The sequence below is a fragment of the Nelumbo nucifera genome, chromosome 2 (genome assembly GCF_055504915.1).
Source record: "Nelumbo nucifera cultivar China Antique chromosome 2, China Antique-T2T, whole genome shotgun sequence".
NCBI lineage: Eukaryota > Viridiplantae > Streptophyta > Magnoliopsida > Proteales > Nelumbonaceae > Nelumbo > Nelumbo nucifera.
Window position 1 is genome coordinate 71,404,731 of NC_142650.1, and position 20,818 is coordinate 71,425,548.

A 20,818-nucleotide genomic window follows, 5' to 3' on the forward strand; every position below is an offset into this window, starting at 1 on the left:
CGGGCCTGGCCTGGGCCCAATACTTCAGACCCAGGCTGCATATATTAACATATAATATTTATATATATTTTTATGTTATGTTATATGATTTATATATAAAGTATATTTCATATTTTATATTATATGTATAAAATAAATTTCCAACATACATATAAGTTATAAGCCCAGAAATCCAGAATCAGGCCCGGCCCATGATCACCCTTTCATATAGGCAAGGTTAAAACTTCTAAGTATCGATACACAGGAGGCAGAGGTGTATCGATACTAAAAACCTTGTGCTTTTACATTTTTTTTGTTTTTGTTTTCAAATTTTGATTTAAAGAGGGGGTTCCAAAATACCTATAAACAGGTGTTTCAGAACCCAAAAGATATGGTACGGAGCATATCGTATCGAAATTTTGACAACAGCATGTAGGTAAAAGGCCGATGATATCACAAGGTATGAAACCATTTATACACTTCTTATAGAGTCAAGAATACAAAATAGCTTTAAGTGGTTGAAGAAAAAAGAATATAAATGTTTCTTACAAGAGATTTAACCATGGTCAGATACCCAATAACCATCCACCCCCAAAAAATAAATATAAATATTCAAGTATATAAAAACAATAAAATGATTAATACAGTAAAAACTTACCCTATTTTTCTATCAACATTCATATAGCTGAAAGTTGTTTTCTATTTAAGGAACTTGTGACAGAGAAAATTGCTGACACGAGTTGATAATGCTATCCATGGAATTACCCCAACCTGCACTCAGATTATTATAATACTTAGAAATGATTCTATTAAGAAAAAAACAAAGAAATTCATTTACATGATCAGAGTGGATGTAATTTATTTGGATTCAGATTCTTGATCTTTGCCTAAACTATTCAAGTGCCCACATAGACATCAACTGGAGGTGTTTTGATTCATTAGCCTCCTTCAAAAAGACCAGGCCAAAGTAGAAATTTAATTATTTCTATTGACTGGAAGATCTATCCAATCTTGAACTGAAGCCTCGGAGGGCATTGTAAATATGATTAACGCAGGCAATTATAATTGTTTTTTTTTTTGTCATAATCCATACAAAATGTGTCTACTCTTTTTTTTTTTTTTTTTGGGGGGGGGGGTGTATTTTTGGTGATACACCCAAATCCCCCATAGGGACTGTTTGAATAGTGCAGCACCACACTAACAATCCCCCTCTCGAAAGTTGGTGGTTACAGGAATCTAATCTGCACAGGAACAAACCGGCTAATGTACTGAGCCACCCCTCAGTTGGCCAAAATGTGTCTACTCGAGATGGTTTCAAGTTCAATGATGCAAAATCATGTAAAGAATGGATAAAAGGAATACCGTAGTTCTGCCATTCAAGCGACCTCCAGCTCCAAAGGACAATGCCTTCCCTGCAAAAGAGGCATAAGGATTGAAGTATGAAGCACAACAAATTTACAATTCAATACAGATGAATCACACAGTTGTCGAGTGTAGGAAGAAGAGGTACGGGAGAGAATAGGGTGTTACTCTTCACACCCAGAATATTTCATTATATATTAAATCTGAAATTACAGTCATGTCCCTATAAGGACGCCCAAAATACAAATAATAGGAAAAGACAACAATACCCCTAAAGCCAAAACCAAAAGCACATTTTCAACACTCCCCCTCAAGCTGAGTAGAGATATCTATCATGCCCAGCTTGCTCAAGTTTCTATCAAGTTTTGGCTTGTTGAAACCCTTAGTGAGGCAATCAGCAAGTAGAATCTTTGACCTAACAAAAGGCACACATATTTCTCCATTAGCTATCTTTTCTCTAATGAAATGCTTGTCAACTTCAACATGCTTTGTGCAGTCATGTTGAACAGGGTTATGAGCAATGTTTATGGCAGCTTGATTATCACAATGTAGCATCATTGGGGTTTCAACTTGGATCCCAATCTCTGATAACAAAGACTTCAACCATAGCAACTCCGATACACCATAAAGTCATAGCTCTATATTCAGCTTCAGCACTAGATCGAGCAACAACAGATTGCTTTTTGCTTTTTCAAGACACAACATTACCTCTTACCAAGGTGCAGTAACTAGAAGTGGATCTTCCATCATCTATAGAACCTACCCAATCAGCATCAATATAAGCCTCGACCTTGAGATGTCCTTGGTTAGAGTATAACATTCCTTTATTTGGACACCCCTTTAGGTAGGCAAGAATCCTGTTGACAACTTGCATATGTGAAGTTCTAGGACTGTTCATATACTGACTCACCATGCTAACAGCATAGGGTATATCAGGTCGAGTCAGGCACAGGTAAAGAAGCCGACCAACAAGCCTCTAGTAGACACCCTTGTCTAGAAGAATATCTCCATCATCAACACTCAGTTTATGATTAGAGTCAATAGGAGTTTCAACTGGCTTACACCCCAGTTTCCCAACCTCATGAAGGAGATCAAGGACATACTTCCTCTATGAAATGAATATCCCTCCCTTTGACCTTACCACTTCAATTCCAAGAAAGTATCTGAGATTCCCAAGATCTTTGATTTCAAATTCAATAGGCTGTAGCAAAGCCACACTGGAAAAATGCCATGGATTCTAAGATCCAAGCCCTTCTTGAAAATGACACATAGGACTTGGTCAAAGCTCTACCTGAGACATCTCTCATAGGAAGTCGATGGGTCTACTCTGTGAAACTAAAATCTGATGGAAGCCTACAGATACAAAGCTAGGTTGGTTACACAAGGCTACAAATAGGAATATGGGATAGACTATGAGGAGACCTTTACTCCTGTAGCTAAGATGACCACTATATGACTTCTATGGCTGTATTTGCAGCCAAACAGTGGACAATCCATCAAATGGATGTCAAGAATTCTTTTCTCCATGGGGAGTTGAAAGAGACAGTCATAGTTGTCAAGGCGCCTAGGCGACCACAGAGCACTCAGTTGCCTAGGAGATGGAATTGAAAGTATAAAATAAATATCCCTACCCCTCTTAAGCTACTTTATTAGTTTTTTATACTAACCAACGTGCCTATATGCTAGCTATTATTAATAAAATCATTCGAATAAAACATAAAATGCCATAGCTAGCATCCAGGCCAACAAAAATGGGGGATTGCAGATAAGAAAAGAGTGAAAAATAAGGGGGCGGAGCCCCTGTTTCGTTCCCAACATAAGTTGTCCAAGAGGACGATGTGGACTGTGTTTAATGGGGTGGAGACCCTGTTTCAGGCTAAAAAAATGGAAAAGGAGGATTGTTAAAAGTAAGAAAGGAGTATCAGTGTGATTTTAGGAAAGAGGAGGAGGAGGCAGAGCCCTTGTTTCATCCCAAAAATATTTCAAGAAGGAAAAAACGTACCTAGAGGTCTTGGACTGGTTGGACTGAATAATGGAAACTTCTCAGTCATTGCTTTCTCTTCTCAACTCTCGATTCAAAACTCAAAGTCTCAAACCCAAGGAAACTTTCATAGTTTTAATGTAAAAGAGAATTACTTTAATAAAAAATGATAACATACAACAGGGTGTATTCTAATAAGATAAAACAAACCAATAAAATGATAATACATATGCACATTCAAAAAAATAATATAACATATATATGGGTGAGCACCTAATACAAAAACATCTAGCGTTGGGTGAGGCGACTTCTAAAAATCGCCTAGTCGCCTAGGCGTAGCCTTGATAACTATGGAGATAGTCTTTATGAAGCCCCCTCATGGATATTGTACAGACCTGCAGCTTGTTTGTAGTCTGAAGAAGTCACTTTATGGCCTGAAGAAAGCTCCTAGGGCCTGGTTTAAGAAATTCAGATCTGTCGTCACTAATGTTGGCTTTATCCAGAGTTTTTCTTATTATTCTTTATTCATCTTAAGGCGGAAGCAGGGAGTAACAATATTACTCCTCTATGTTGATGATATTCTCATTACAGGGGATGATACAAAAGGAATTGTTAGGCTACAACAGTTACTCAGTGAGTCCTTTAAGATGAAGGACTTGGGGCCTTTGACATATTTCTCGGGACTTGAAGTGAGCAAGAACTTTCGGGGCTACTTTGTTAACCAACAAAAGTATGCGGACGATCTTGTTAAAGTGGCAAATCTTAGTGACTCTAAGATTGTGGATACCCCACTAGAACTAAATTTAAAAGTCAGCAAAGATGATGGTTCTCTTCTTGAAGATCCTACCCTTTATCGTCAACTAGTGGGCAATTTGATATATCTCACCATGACTCGGCCAGATATATCTTATGCAATTCAAATAGTGAGCTAGTTTGTGTCTTCCCCAAGACAACCTCATTTATCTACAGTTCATCGGATCATTAGATATGTGCAAAGCACCCTATCACACGGGATATTCTTTTCTTCCTCATCCTCTATTAACCTTATGGCTTATGCTGATGTTGATTGGGCTGGATGCCCTAACACCCGACGGTCCAATACTAGCTGGTGTGTATTCTTAGGCAACTCTCTTATCCCGTGGAAGTACAAGAAACAAGCTATTATGTCCAAATCTTCCATTGAAGCTGAATACAGGGCTATGTCTTCCGTGAGTAGTGAGATCATATGGCTTCGGGCTCTTCTATTTGAAATACTTCATGAACCACCACCATTTGTTCCTCTCTATGCAGACAATGTCAGTGCAATTAAAATTGCTACCAACCTCGTCTTTTATGAGTGCACCAAACACATAGAAGTTGATTGCCACTTCATCCACGACCTCCTTCTTGAGGGTACCATATCTCTTCCTCATGTCTCCTCCAAGCTCCAACTAGCAGACTTGTTGACTAAAGCAATGACTCGGGCTTGACATCTATTTCTCATGGACAAACTGATGCTTATTCCTAGGCATTAGTTTGAGGGGGAGTGTAGAGACTGTGAGAAGATCTAGCCATAGGGCTATTCTTGTACATTTACTTTTCTTTGTTGTATAACTATTCTTTGTACTCTCTTTCTTTTGTACACTAAGGGAAGATTTGTCCTTTTACCTTTTTAATATAAATATATCTTTTAGGGTGCCGACTAACAGATTGTGTCACACCCACCAAATCTATTGTCTCTTTCTGAACCTTTGGCTTGACTATGACATAGTAATCCATTTGTTCGTATAGGTAGCCCAAGAACATCAAAGTTAATGGAAGTTGGTGCCCGCCTGCTGCAAGAATGACTAGGGATGCCAATACCATCCAGAGGCCATAATCAGGGCTGTCGGGGAATAGGAATCGTGATGCGATGTAGAGAATGAATGTGGCCAAGTGACATTCGTTGTCCGCCACTCTGCCTTCCTAACAATAACATCCGTCACACTCCTGCACTCAAACCAATGCTTAATCCACCCATCTAGAGGCATCTTACCACAAGTTGATGTAGTGTCCACCTTGGCCTTGAACCGACTCACTTCATTCACCAACTCCGCATAGATACTCAAAAGCTCACTAGGGATGGACTCTGCGTACTATAAGTGATGAGCCGAGACAGATCCAACCAAAGGAAGAGCCAATAATGCAAAAACATCCTCCACGATAATCTTGAACTCACTGAAGGCACCAACAAAGATATTAGTTTGGCAACACCAATGCGCCAAGAGCGGCACCATAAAATCCACACCGTCTCTACCAAGCAAATGCATGAAGCAATAAACTAACCTTAGAAGGCCGGCATTGTGCAAAATCCTACAGTACATGGGGTTCTCCAAAACATACAACACCCAGGATGTGAAACTGGTGGAGCCTTTCGAGCTTTCAGTCTTTGGTTCAAGACACCTGTACACTACACTCTGTTTTTGTCAACCATACAAGCAAAGAAGCTCGTTGCCTTCCACAGTGTCGTAGGTGTCGTCTTTGCCCAACGATATAGGCATAGGGGGCCAGAAACCCTTGCCAAGATCCAACGCCTTGGTTGTCTCATAATCAGAAAGCAACTCGACCGTATCAACTTCCCGCACGAAATTCACGAACGGGCAAATGTCTCACACCACTTTCTTTTGCTTCCGACAGGCCATTTGAATCGAAGCAAAAATAAACCCTAAAAGACACTCTAATAAAGAATAACCAATAGGAGGAACAAGATCACAAATAGCACTAAGTAACAAAGGGAGCTCTTCGACAATTGAAGGAAAAAGCTAGAGTAGAGGAAACTTAGAAAGGAAGAAAAACCCCCCCTCGCATGTCCTTTTAAGCAGAATACCTCACGTGCCAAGGACTAGGGTCGCGCCACACGAAGGTTGAAATGACCAGTCGTGCTTTCTCCTCCAATCGAGTAGAAGTCTAAAAATGACCAGTCTGCCACGCCCCCAATATCATTTGGGTGATTAACAGCAACCCCATGCACGACCCAACATGCCAATGAGCACATCGGCATTCACCCATGGTGATTCAAATGGTCGATGACTTGCTCAATTCATAGGGGGGCTGCACACTTCGTCTACCAAGTTCCACTAGCCTCCTAATAGAACTCCTCCTATAGAAGTACAGGGGGGGCTGCAAGAAATTGCAAGCCACAAGTCCCAAATGGAATGTTTCTTGACAAAAAACATTCTATCAAGACACGTGGGGCTGAAAATTAGACGACCTGCAGCATGCACTGCACATGTTTCTTGACACAATGCCTTCCATCAAGAAACAAGGGGGCTAAATTAGAGGAAATGTCAAAACATATTGCCCTCGCTTGATGCACTATCAAGCAAAGATCCTGCTAATCAAATCTCTTGGCCAGAGCTATCGCCCATAATTCTTTATCATCCGAGCTTTGTTAGGCAATTCAGCCCTCACCATCATTAGAATCCAAAAAAGTGTAGCACGACAAATCCCATAACTTAATACTTTTATTCGACCAACTAAAATAAGCAAAGACCCATTCTAACCCTCTTCACCAGTCGACGAATCATAGAGTGAATCCACGATCTGACAAATTACTTCAATCCATGCTCTCATCGTCACATATCTCACGAAACATTCACAAAGCCCTATCATTACCATCATCATCGCGCACATAGCCTAAATAATAATCTAGAAAATAATATAAATCAATGTGGCAACAACAACAAAGCGACACCTGATTCTAATGAACAAACGTCAACCATTTCCCTAGCCTCAATAAAATGCAAAAAATCAATAGATCCTTTTCTTCCTATCACGACCGTGAAGTCATAATCTATGATAAACCAAATCCCCCATCCCCAAACACCTAATTACAAATATACATATCCATGTGAGCAAAGAACGAACTACAAAGGATGCTTATTGACAAGAGTGCTCTTATCAATGAGCAGGGGGGCTAATTGTAAGTACATGAAGCTCATCATTACTAGAATTACAATGGAGACCTTAAACATAGACTACATAGAGAAACCCCTAGCCGGAAAAGACAGAGTGACAAGGCGATGAGAGATATCTGAGGTACTAGATCAGCCAAAACACCTCTGTAATGGCTCAATGACACTTTACCAAAGTGATATAAGGTTCACACACCTGCGATGGGCATGAAATGCCTCTTAGGACCTGCAATGAGCACGGAGACCATCCAAGACTTGCAATGGGCATGAAATGACTTCTGGGACCTGCAATGAGCGCAGAGTGCTATCCGAGACCTGCGACGGGTAAAATGATACCGCAAGTTTGTGGGTGACTTGTGTTTCTTCCAGTGCCTTGTAATGAGCATAAAATGACAAGCCCATATCGTAACAAACGGTAGATGAAGCCTAAGACCAACAATGCCTGTTTATGGGTGACTTGTGTTTCTTCCGGTCACAGCAAACTATGACGAGGCACCTCGAGGGTGATCAATGACACGTGGCCGCAAGAGAACCCATAAAGGGATGTAGCCAACACCTGTCATGCGAGAATCCTCAGGAGAAAGGAAACTTTATTCCTAGAGGATCTCGTTGGACACATGGTGAAACTCCAATGGTGCTCCCTTGATAGCTGACATAAGGACAAAGATTCCATTTCCTAAAAGGAAAGGTCTTCTTTGGGGATGTTCTCCTTATAGCCTTAGGATCCTCTCTATAAAAAGAAGAGACAAACCGCAAGGAACAGAATTCTGAGAATTCATCAACCGAAATCCCTTGACCTCTTCCCCAAAAGACTAAGCCTACCTGCAATCTTAACCCAAGACCAATCCCATTTTCGTCTTTCAAGGAGACCATTCCACATCACCTCACCACCACACTTACAACTGGAAAGTGTGATAATGCGGGTTCAGATCTGAGAGCAGCCACTATGTGCAAAAATGCCAAAGCTTAGGAACATATCCAGTCTACCAACTCTACCCCTTCCAAGACCCAAATAGCTGGGACCAACATTAGGTTATGGCCTTTTTTACAAGTGCAACCTTTATTACTTATTATATCATCTGGTCAGTCAAATGGCATTTGCTTTAATTTGTCCAAAAAATGAAAGAGTAATTATGGCCATTGCTATCAGCTGCAATACATTTAACATTTTAGAATGTGTAATATCCAAAAGCTAAAAAAAAAACATACAATCTCCAATATAAATATGGTAAAGTTGATTTCACCAATTACCAAAAGGTTGCAAGAGTTGCTGAGATATGGTAGCAACAGGGGCGCCCCAAAACCAGAAAACCAGAAAAAGATATGCCAGTGCCTATTGTCATCAAGAAGAGAAAAAACAGTTTAAAACCAAACTGCAATGTGATACAGAATTATTAAATGCACTCAGAAATACCTTTACAATCATCAGAGCTTTTACATGTGTATCATATGACAATTTCTTGCTCTGATTCTTCGTTGACTGATCTGGAAATTAGGTTAAGCTATCAGAAAGAAGCTCATACTGCAAGGAAATAAATATATTTTTGTTTTTTTTTTTTTTTGGGGGGGGGGGGGGGAATGCTACCATAATAAACTAAAAAAAAAAATTAGGCATGCTAACTATGGCAGATTCAATAAAAATATAATTGTCTAGAGAAAGCAACAAAATCGAGCCCTGAAAAATAAGACCTGGAATTATGAAATAATTGAAAATTTGGACATGGTTTGCAATAAAAAAAGTTAAATATTTATGTTTTATTCAGAATTCCTTTGTATTATATTCTTTGGAAACCAATTGCTCATCAGGAACCCAACACTCTGCAAAAGGCAACTTGAAGATATTTAAAGAAGCTTTTTGTTATTTGTACTTCTAAAAGTAGATAAGCAATTTCTCGCTGATATATGAAAAATAAGAAGCTTCATTTTTCTGGGAGTTGATTTTCTGCTTGCAAACATGATAATGTTGTGATTCCTAAAGAGTTTTTCTGCTTTAAATCAAGTTTCTGTTGTGTAACAATACATTCCCTTTGCACTCTTCTGATACAAAAAATTGTAACTTCAGATATGACAAAGGAAAACAGAAAGGATGCGGAATTTACATTTAACAATTGAACTATCCAGAATGGGTATGAAATCCATTCAGAAGTTTCTCACAAAGGTAGACAAAAACTAAAATAATTATGATTCTAATAGCTAATCCAAATCCATCCTAAAGAGCAATCAATAGTATGTTCTAATTTGTCTTACAAAATGACCAATAGTATATACTGTGAACTCCATAGTCTTCCCTTGTTGGTTTGTAGCAAATTCTCAAATGTTGGTAGCATAGTTATCAAGCAGCAAGGCAATACAAGATGATAGGTTACTGCCTTGTCACTTAAGCACTGAAGTAAGCACCTAGGTGCCAGTAGCTTTTTGATAAATAAGGCATAATTTATTGGTTAAGGTCCATTTTGACTTTTTTTGGTAATAAACAAAAAACAAAAATTTTATTAAGAAGAAGAAAGGATACAACAGAGGTGATAAGGAGAAGGGGAAGTTGCTACAAGGGAATTGAAAAAGATTTACAGGAGAACAGCCCTAGAGGATTAGGAACCCACACCCTAGTATTCATACCACCATCCCCCAGAACTAAATTCAGAATACTTAGCAAATCAGACACCAGGTATTTCAGACTCTAAGATTCCTACTGAAGACCAAGTTCCAATTCAGACCTAAAGGAGATGAGTATTGGCAAATGAACTCAGACACAGGTCTACCCTTGAGATTACAAGGAGTAAAAAGGGAAGGAACACATAGAGGGGACTCCCCAACCCAAACATCTTCCCAAAACCTACTTTTCTGACCTGAAGCCAAATCCTACATAACATGGTTGAGGAAGACAGGAAGGATATCATGGATATATTTCCAAGGAGAAGCTGGAGTAGCTCTATACAGACAAACAGCATCCCATCCATTGTTTGACAGCCCATGGATACTTGCTACAACTTCGTGACAATTTTTCATTTTCTTTAGGGAACCTCTAATGTCATTTACTCAACAATGCCAGATTTTTCATTCTAATGTTTCCAATTCCCAGCCCCCTTCTACCTTCAATTTCACTACCTTTTCCCATCTTACCAAGTGCTCTTTCTTCCCTTCCCTCCATTCCCAAAGAAAGTATCTCATGATCTTTCGATTTTTCTCACCATTGGGAGGTTGGCCAATGTGGATTTGATTAAGGTTATTCTCCCACCCAACAAAATATAATTCCTTTTCTACCCTGCTAGTCTCTTCTCAAACCTTTCCACCACTGGGGTCCAAAAACTAGTTGATCTAGGGTTGTCACCTAGGGGTAACCCTAAGTCAAAGACCAATCCCCTCTCTCACATCCTAAAGATTTTGCCATAGTCCTCAACTCACCCCCTTCTACGTTGATGCCAGCCATTAAACTTTTAGTCCAGTTAATCGGTTAATCCTCAAGTTGGACATCCTCTCAAAGAGCTTTACTACCAATTTCAAGTTTTCCACCCCATCTCTGCAATCCCCATGACAAAAGACTAAAATATTATCTGCAAATTGCAAATGAGTAATCAAGATTCTGTTTCTACCTGTTGACCAACCCTTGAACAGTTGCAGGCAGTTAGCTCTTGATATTAGTGAGAATCTCGACTACCAAAGTAGAAGGAAAGGGAGAGAGTGGATCACCTTGTCTTAAGCCTCAAATTCCCACAAAGAAGTCAACCACCAAAACATTTACAATTACTAAATAAGGACTTGTTTGCAAGCAGCCTCTAATCCATTTACACCATAGCTCCCCAAAGCCACAACTTTTCATGATATTAATTAGGAACATCCAGTCCACTAGATGGACTCCTATGACTCCTAGACCCAATGGAACCTTCACTTATGCTTCTTTCTTCAAGTCCATCTCTCAACTTTCTACTCACCAACCCTTTCCATCAAAAGAAATTTGGTGCAGGCCAATTCCCCCAAAAATTATGGCGTTTTGTTGGGAAGTATTCCATGGGAAAGTAAACACTCTAGGTAACTAATGAGAACGAAAAATATCATATTTTTCTCCCTTAATAATTAGCCTTTTATGTTTATTTTATGCCCAAATGCACTCATAATTCTTATATTTTCGTTTAAGGCACGAAAGGAGGCGTTAGGTGAGAAACAAGGCTAATCGAGTCATTTTACACAGTTTCGGCACCATGTGGTAGATGAAGCATAACTCTCTCATCCGGACTCCGATTGAGATGAGTCAAGATGCGTTGGAAAGATAAGGAAAAGTTCTACAACTAACCTGTTTTGAGTTTTGATAGATTCGGACTGCATCGATATCAAAATCGAGCCCGAATTATCTACAACTGCACTGGTGACGTGTTGAAGACATTCCTTAGCCTTAAAGCTTTCATCCGTGATTTCATCACTCTCCCACTCACACAAGAACATTGTCTTATCTTATTTTTTAGTCTTTCCTGGATAATCTAGACTTGTAGATTGACCTAGAGGAATTTTTGGAGATTTTGTAGTCTTCTCTTGGGGGAAGTAGATAAGAGGAGAAAACCCTAGAGGGAAGGCAAAGCAGATTGGGAGTAGCCAAACCTCTCTTCTCTTCTCTTCTCTTCTCTTCTCTTCTCTTCTCTTCGCCCCTTTTCTTCATTCTCTGATTTTCTTGGAGTTTTCACTATGACCATGAGTGGCTAAAACTCTTGTACTTGGTCAAAGGAAGCAAAAGCCTCAGAATCCACCAAACTGTGAGATCTAATTTGGTTTTTTATTGTTCAATTCATGCTTTGGATATCGAATGTTCTTCTATGTTTATATCTATGATTGTTTTGTTTGATTGCTAGGAAAGCCTACTAGTTTATTATTCGTTACAATCTATTGCTAGATTAGATATCAAATCTATAATTGTTTGATCCCTCTAATCTGCGAAGCAACTAGGGTTTAATGATTAGCTGCGTCAGAAATTGTTATATCCTAGGAAGAACAGTCGACTAAATTAAATGCAACCGCTTGTGCTTGTGTTGTTTAGCTTCATCGATCTCTAATGTTTAATACTATTGCTGGATTAAATCTTTAACGCTTGTTTAGGGGTTGTTCAGTAGTAAGGGTTAAGAGGATCGCGTGTTTTCCGATTAACTGATAGTAGGAAGATGCAGGAAATTAATTCCTACGATGAATATTCAAAGTCTGAATTGATTTATCTTTGCATCAATGAGCAGTAGTGTAATTCTGATGGTGGATGTTAGCCTAGACCAAGATTTGTTCCTTGATTAATTTCAGCACTCGAAGTTACCTAAATTCTCATTTAAATTGCGTTCTTTATTAATTCTGATTTTCCTTATTTTAAATCTGATTTCCGTTACATACGTCCCCCCCCCCTCCATTTTTGATTCACGTAGCACATAATTTGGGTTAGATACTCTTTATGGAAACGATCCCTACTCGCACTACTACATTCCAACTTTACGAGTAGAGGTTTATTTTTGGGTGCCTACGACAGCACGCCAATAACCTACAAAAGAGAAGACCTTTCCTCTGTATTTCTCCTAATTGGTGTATCCTCTGTAGAGCTCACGGTGAGGATTGTTACCACCTATTAATATCTTGTCCCTTTTCTGCAGACCTTTGGGCTTGGCTACTTTCGTTGTTTGGGAGTAGTTGGAGTCTACCAACAGAAGTTCACATGCTCTTCAACCATTCTACCTTTTCTTGGCCTACAAAAATAGGGAAAATTATGTGGAAATGTGCTCGTGCTGCCTTGATTTGGACTCTTTGGGAAGAAAGGAATGCTAGAATTTTTCAAGAAAAGGAAAGGAGCAGTCAGGAATTGAAAGATTATGTGCTGAATAGGGCAATACTTTGGCTGAAGACCTTGGAAATCTTTCATCAATTCTCCTTTAATGACCTTTGGAGAAATTGGTCAGCAGTAGCGAGGTGTTCATCCCTAAAGGACAAATCAATTACAAGCTGGTCTCCTCCATCTGAAGGCTCACTGAAGTTGAACTTTGATGGAAGTAGCATGGGTAATCCAGGATTATCCGGAATAGAGGGTGCTTTGAGAAATGAGAAGGGAGAGATTTTGTTGCTCTACTCAGATCCCTTAAGAATTGGGGACTCCACTGGGGCAGAACTATTAGTTGCTATACAAGGGGTGCAATTTTGCAAACCAGCTGGGGGTACAACACCTAACAATCGAGGGGGATTCCAAAGTGGTGGTGGGTTGGTTGAAAAATCCTGAAGAGGCTATGTGGCGATACAAGAATGAAATGAAGAATTTTAGTTGGTTGACAAGGAATATGTTGGTCACTGTACAGTGGATGGGGAGATCAGCAAATACTTTGTCAGATGTGTTAGCCAAGCAAGGGGTAAATAGGGAAGAATTGTTTTGGGTTCAGTTGTGATTCTTGCTTTTCTTTCCTAGTTTACTTGTAAGATTCAAGGAGGGCTGCAGCTCGCGCTTCTCCCTGGGATGTTGTATGAACTCACTCTAAATCAGCTTCTGAATTAATAAATTTATTATCATTCATCAAAAAAAAAAAAATCCAGTCCACTAGATCATAGGCTTTCTCTAGTTCCAACTTGATTGCATGTCTCCTTTTTGGCTTTTCCTTAACCTTTTTTGGGCCTCCACACATTCATTAGCAATTAAAATTTGGTCAATTGTTTGCCTATCTTGAAGGACCCTTGAAATTGGGAGATGAGTGAATGGAGCACCTTTTTGATCCTCAAGGACAGAACCTTAGCAATTATCTTGTAAAGACTTGTTGCTAAATTGATAGGTCTGAAGTCCCCATGATGATTAGCACCGCTCTTCTTTGGAACCAAAGCTATAAAGGTTGAGTTCATTCCCAAGCTGATTACCCCCCTTCTACAAAATTCCCTGAAAACGTTGATCAAATCAGCTTTGATTATATCCCAACAATCTTGATAAAAAGCCTTTATAAATCCAACAAGCTCTTGAGCTTTGGAATGAAAGCCCATTGAGAAAACCACTTCCCTAATTCTTGATTATCTCCCAAAACGTCCCAATCAAGTCCTTCAACAGTCCACCTCACATTAAGTGGCCTTCTACAGATTGATCTGAAATGTTCAAAGGCCTTAGCTATTTCACTTTGATCTGTGATCTCAGACTCCCCCACCACTAAAGAAGTAATTAGACTCTTCCTCCTACGATTAACAATGGCATGGAAAATTCTTGTGTTGTCATCACCTTCCCTGAATATTGAACTAGGTTCCTTTTTTAGGGTCCACGCAAAGGGAGGATGGAAATGTAAAGGCACGGAGCTGGAGAGCAGTGGGAGGCAATGAGATGGAGAAGAGAGCTTAACGTTGAAGCAAAAAAGTTTAATTTTGAGGAAAGAAGGATTGGAGGTGCACTTAAGTGGATAGATGCAATGAAAGACGAAATTAATGCCTTACATAAAAATGGCACATGGGAGTTGGTAGATCTTCTTAAGGGAAAGGAACCTATGGGGTGCAAATGGGTGTTCTTTGTGAAACACAAGGTAGATGGAATAATGGAGAGATACAAGGCTCACTTGGTGGCAAAGGGTTTTACTCAGGTCTATGGAGTTGACTATGCAAAGACGTTTGCTCTAGTGGCAAAGATGAATTCTTCTCTCTTTAGCAGCAAATCTAGATTGGGAACTCCATCAAATGGACATCAAGAATGCCCTCTTGAATGGTGATTTGGAGGAGGAGGAGGTGTACATGATCCAACCTCCTGGTTTTTGTGCTAAGGGCAATGAACAGAAAGTATGCAAATTGAAAAAGCATCTATATGGTCTAAAACAATCACCAAGTGCTTGGTTTAGCAGATTTCATCAAGCGGTTCAACAAATGGGTTTTAAACCATGTCAAACTAATCACACCCTCTTTGTGAAGAAAGAACAACCTTGATTGTTTATGTGAATGACATAATTATCACTGGTGATTAGATCTCAGAGATTCAAAGGGTAAAAAAGTTCTTGGCCACTTAGTTTGAGGTGAAGGATCTAAGACCTCTACGTTACTTTCTTGGGACTGGAGTTGCCCGCTCCCAACAGGGTATCTTCATCTCTAAAAGGAAGTATACCCTATATCTCCTAAAAGATACAGGAAAACTTGCGGCTAAACTGGTTTATACTCCTATAGATGTAAATCACAAACTCACGAACTACAATGATAAGCCCATAAAAGACTCTAAGTGCCAAAGACTTGTGGGTAAACTCCTATACTTATCTATGACTAGGCCAGATATTGCATATGCAGTAGGAGTCCTTAGTTAGTTCATGGATGCTCCCAAAGCAGCTCACTTAAAAGCAATAGATCGAGTTCTCATGTACTTGAAGAAATTAGCAAGGATAGGCCTTTTCTTCAAGAAGAATGGACATATGAAAGTTGAGGTTTGCACTAATGTTGGTTGGCCAAGTTTTGTAGATGACAGAAAATCCACAAGTGGCTAATGTACATTTGTGGTGGAAAATCTTGTTACTTGGAGAAATAAGAAACAAAGTGTGGTGGACAAATCTAGTTTAGAAGCAAAGTATAAAGCCATGTCTCAAAGAGTTCTTGAAATATTATGGATTAAAAACTTATTAGGTAAATTGGGATTTCCCCTTGATGGTCCCATGTCACTCCACTGTGATAATAAGGCTACTATCAATATTGTTCTCCATGATAGAACCAAGCACATTGAAATAGATAAACACTTTATCAAAGAAAAACTAGAGAAGGGAAAAGTGTGCATTCCATATATCAGCTCTGAGGAAAAACTTGCAAATGTTCTCACCAAAGGATTGAACTCCTTGCGGCACTATGATCTTTGTGACAAGTTGGGACAATTGATATTTATGCCCCAACTTGAGGGAGAGCGATGTAATTAAGTTGTTAGCCACAAGGGGCACTTTGTCTTTCCCTTTCTTTTATTGCAAGGTTCAAAATTTCGATAAGATACCTCGTATCGGACGTATCGTATCTTTGGGGTCCCAATACACCTGACCCCTCTTTTTTTAATAAAAATTATGCATAAAAACCTCCCCAAAAACCAAATTTTGAAAAAAAAAAAAACTAAAAAATATAAAACCGTGTGCTTTTTAGTATCAATATGCCTTTGTCTACACAAGGGTATATCGATACTTTGAACCTTGTTTTATTGTATTCGGCTACCCTAGACTATAAATATAAAGCTGGCACCACCAGACAATACTTTTTCCTCTCTAATCTTCTTCTTCTCTTCTCCCTCCTCTTCTTCCTCTCTTCTTCTTCTTCTTCTCTGAAATCAGCTTTTAAACATCATAAGGCTTCATCAAAGGACACTGATAAAAAAAAGGTTTCATCAAAGGACAGTGGGGGATTGAGGAAGAGGTGGAACGAGGAAAAAAGAAGAGAAAGAGAGAAAAAGAGAAATCCTAGAGAAAAACAAGGGGTGGAACGAGGAAGAGGAAGAAGAGGAAAATTTGGACGAGAACGAATAAAGAGGAGTTGGACAGTGGGGGGGAAGAGGGATGAAGATTCTCAGTTGGAATGTGAGAGGTTTGAGGGATGGAAAAGATGGGAAATGGTAAGAAATCTAATTAGAAACACCAAACCAAATGTGGTGTTGTTGCAGGAAACAAAGCTGGAAAGTTTTGACTTGAGATTGAAACTGGATATTTGGGGAGATGAGAGTGGAAAATGGGTGGAACTACAAGCTTCGGGATTGTCAGGAGGGGTTGTGATAATTTTGAGTTCAGAAGTCTCCAAAGTTGATTTATTGGAAAATTTCTGGAATTCACTTGAGTTACAGCCTTGTAATGTAGATGCATTCTCAGTTTAATGTTCTGGACATGTAATTGAAGTATGTACTTGATGTTTTTGGTGTGTCATCTAGACAACCAATGTGATAGGATGTAACCTTTTCTTTTAATAAATTTTCTTTCTTCTTGATTCTTCAAAAAAAAAAAAAGGCTTCATCAAAGGGCCAAAAATTTATTTAATCTGAAATGTTTCAGTTACATTTCTTCCCCTTTTGCAGTTAAAATGTAGTTATTTGACCCTTCACATGAGAAAACATGCAACCTTGGGGAATTATTGCTCAAAGGGGTCTTTTACATCATTACACTAGTGTAGTCATTGTGGTTATTGGATTCTTATAAGCTCATCTCTACTAGTGGCCCTTTTCCTATTTCTCATTTATATTGTCCTTCCCTTTTCCAATAAACCTTTATTATTAATCAAACTGTGTTTTACTTTCAAAAAACTGAAAGGATACTTTAAAATATCCAGCATGACATAAAGTATAATGTGATTGAGAAGTGAAAAGTAGTTCAAGGAACTGGATGAAATATCAGTCTTCAATTTAAACAAACATCAGGTGCATCTCCATAATAAAACTTAATAGGAAATATGTCATGTATTTTCTATCAAGTAGAGATTTGATTTGTATGATGTAAAGTCCATACATTTTTGAAGTTCCTTCTCCTTAGATGCTGCCATCCTTCTAAGCTTTGCCGCTTGAGCAAAGGTTGATGGGCTGACAAAAAAAAGTTGTCAATATGTATGAGTTGATATTTACCTTATTTCTAAGACAGTTTGGTCTGCAAAACTGACATGGTTGAATAGAACAGAATACAGTTCCATGGCAATGGTTCATCAACCAGAAACAATTTTCACCGCAGAAAAAGATGGTTAAAACTTAAATAAACATGGTTAGGTCACTCAGAGTTTCAGCACGATTGCATGAAAGGATAGAATATTCAAACTAGGCATAGTTGAATTTGTTTCCAAAATAAAAATAAAAAATAAAAAAATAAAAAACATTATTGTAGTTGGAAAGGTCTTTACTACATCAATTTGGTAATGATTCCCATTAATCTCAGATGCCAACAATTTTTTATTGGTTTTCAGCTATCAACATTTCTAATCAGAAAATCCCAATTCAGATGGAAATTTTTGGGAGCTTCCATGATTACCACGAGTTCTCTTTGTCAGTGAAACAATAATATCAAGCATAAGGGAACAGCTTATCGCGTACAATAACAGCCAAAACCCTCCCTCTCTCTCTGTAGCATCAACCACCTCATACCCAAACAGCAACACAGACATAAAAGGCTTGATCAACTAGTTAATTAAACACAAAATCTTCCTAAGAATATTATGTTATTTGTAAAGAAACCTATAATTGTATGTTCATGCTCACCTATGATTAGATGCACCATGTAAAGAATTCAGGAAATAAGCTTTAAACTATGTCATTTGTAAAGGAACCTAAATTCATATTTAGCAAAAAAAAGGAACCTAAATTCATATATTCACAACCTCTTTCCAACAATAGAACACTTACAGGGGAGGGCTTCTCTGCTCGAGAAGGGAGGAAACAAATTGGGAATCATTGCTTTATATCAAATGAGCTGTAAAGTCATGGGATTTCCATATCTGAAACCTATTAAGTAAAGCTCAGTTCAGCGATTAGATTATTATAATTCCCATAGTCATTGTGGAAAGAAATAATCATATTTCCTGTATAACCATGAAAATTTCACAGGGGCCATTGCTTGGTGTAATGGTAAAATCTGAGGCTGAAAAGCATGAAATGTGGATTCAAGTTAGAAAGCGGCTACTTTGTGAGAAAGTAAAAATTGCCAAAGGTTAAGTCGATGTACAGTCCACCCCTCCCAAGACTCCAAATAACTTGGACCAATAGTGGGTAATGACCCTTGAATTATGAAACTTCCACCTCCCCCCACATAAGTTTCAGTTACCTTGTTGTTGTTGTTGTGTTTTTTCTTTTCTTTTCGTTTTTTTTTTTTTTTTTTTTGGTGATAAGTGGCTTCTATTTGTTGTTCTTTCCAATATCAAGAACCTTGTTCCCAGTATATCAAGATAAATACTTGTTATTTGAAGATAATCCATCTTCCGTCAGAATGAAGCAAGGACATGGTCGACAGAGTTGATCCACCCAATGATGTTTTCTACATTAAGTCCAACATTGTTATCTCTTGACAGCTTCCTTATGTATTTCACTAGCACTGCCGTTCCCTTCTTTCAGTGCCACCATCAGTTGCAATTTGCAAAGCCGATAAATCATATTCAAAGAGAATTTATTTGGAGCTATGGGAGAAATAAGTTTCACTTGTTGAAATGGAAATAGGCATGTAAAATCTAGTCATGAATTTAAAATACAAGAATGCTTATAAGAAATAAAAACAAACAAAACAATTATCAAGAGCCTTCTAGAAATGTAAGTTGTGGAGAAGTCGAGTTTCTTCTAGTAATGAGTTTAATCTGAGGAGAAATATCTACTAAGGCCGCAGTGTCTCTCAGTGCTAAATATATTAAAAAAATGAAACTAATCAATTCACAGAATTTGAGAAAGAACACAAGTCCAGAACACCATAATACGCATTTTGAAGAGTAAAACCAAAAATAAATAAATAAACCACCCACTTGGTTAACGAGCCCGCCTCTTTCAAAAGTTTCTTTATTTCATTGCGCAACTCGATTTCCTCTGCACTCACTAATCCCTTCTGTAAAGAAAGAAAGAACAGCACCACATAAATTCTCGTAGTTAATCAGCTGTCTATCTTTTTCTGAAATCTTCAACAAAGAGAAGAGAGATGATCCGTGAGCAGAGAAAATCAGCCCCATTGCTTCGAAAGAAAGGAGTGAATTTTGTGAAGGAAACTACAAAGGCATCACTTCGAAACAAGAAAAAAGGTTGAGGCCACTACCTTTTTGAGCTGTTCTAGGCGTATGGAGGCGAGTTGCAGAGCAACAACGATGAGAAAAATGAAGGGAGCCGCAATAGAGATTCTATTCTGAAGGGCTTCCTCCATGTTTTGCTTTCTTTGCTTCTTGTTCGACCTGCGGTTTCCTTTGTGTCTAATTGATGGATTTGCAGGGAGCTGGAAGAATTTTGAGAAACATAGCGAAGAGGCATTTGTTTTTGTCGTGATCCGGAGAAGGCGGAAAACTTGGATGGGGAACCGTGGGGAAACGGGTTCGGATCGATGGGTAAAACTCCGGTAGAGCAATTTTAAGGGATGAAGTTGATACAGACGAAAAATCAAATTAAACTGATATAAATCGTTAAAAAATTATATTAGTAAGGAATACGAATTTTATATGACTACAAATAAATTATTTAAATACTAAGAATCATACTTCAATAATTTATACGAAGTGTGAATTATCAGATAGTTGAAAATTGATAATGATGAAATAACTAAAATGTGTGTATATATATTATATACTTTAGTTTTTAAAAATCAATATATTTTGTACTAATATTTATTAATATATAAATGATACTAATAACTTTATCATTTATTGACATTTATTCAAAAAGAGAGTTTAATTAATAATTAAAATATTTATTAATATGCCAAGCACTTTGGGTATGGCAAAGTGGGGGACTTGTAGCCATTACAAACAAACTAATGACCATGGCTCAAACCTCTTTTTCCCCTATTTACTCATTTTAAGAGACAAATTTAGTGACATGTCAAATTCAAATTTGAATTTCAATATTGCCTTATATTTAATTTACTGTTAATGGTGTGTTATTAAATATGATATTCAATTAACAATGATATAAATTAAATTTGATATT

At 38.2% G+C, this 20,818-nt stretch overlaps 1 protein-coding gene across 4 annotated transcripts; it reads right to left on the minus strand.

Moving 5' to 3' along the window:
* Positions 1 to 430: 430 nt before the first annotated feature.
* Positions 431 to 20,149, minus strand: LOC104604117 (tail-anchored protein insertion receptor WRB-like protein). Of its 4 annotated transcripts, none has more exons than XR_016083090.1 (8): positions 19,938 to 20,149; positions 19,654 to 19,733; positions 17,670 to 17,740; positions 8,693 to 8,739; positions 8,506 to 8,587; positions 1,684 to 1,756; positions 1,342 to 1,391; positions 431 to 750 (listed from the first exon to the last, which is right to left on the minus strand). XR_016083090.1 is itself a non-coding variant. In XM_088899339.1 (7 exons), exons 1-7 carry the CDS (start codon positions 20,040 to 20,042, stop codon positions 679 to 681), a joined length of 507 nt encoding a protein of 168 aa, XP_088755465.1. In that variant the 5' UTR covers positions 20,043 to 20,144; the 3' UTR covers positions 431 to 678. The 4 variants fall into 4 exon arrangements, 2 of the variants coding, with proteins under 2 accessions (XP_088755465.1, XP_010266649.1); XR_016083089.1 differs by having other exon boundaries at positions 8,669 to 8,739; positions 19,938 to 20,143; XM_088899339.1 differs by lacking the exon at positions 1,684 to 1,756 and having other exon boundaries at positions 19,938 to 20,144.
* Between the last annotated feature and the right edge of the window lie 669 nt (positions 20,150 to 20,818).

Coding starts and splice junctions, on each gene's coding strand:
- LOC104604117 (XM_010268347.3), bottom strand. CDS start 20,042: ATGGAGGAAGCCCTTCAGAATAGAATCTCTATTGCGGCTCCCTTCATT. Junction 19,734..19,937: donor GCCTAGAACAGCTCAAAAAG/GTAGTGGCCTCA, acceptor CTTTCTTTACAG/AAGGGATTAGTGAGTGCAGA. Junction 17,741..19,653: donor GAGGCGGGCTCGTTAACCAA/GTGGGTGGTTTA, acceptor TTTTTTTGTCAG/CCCATCAACCTTTGCTCAAG.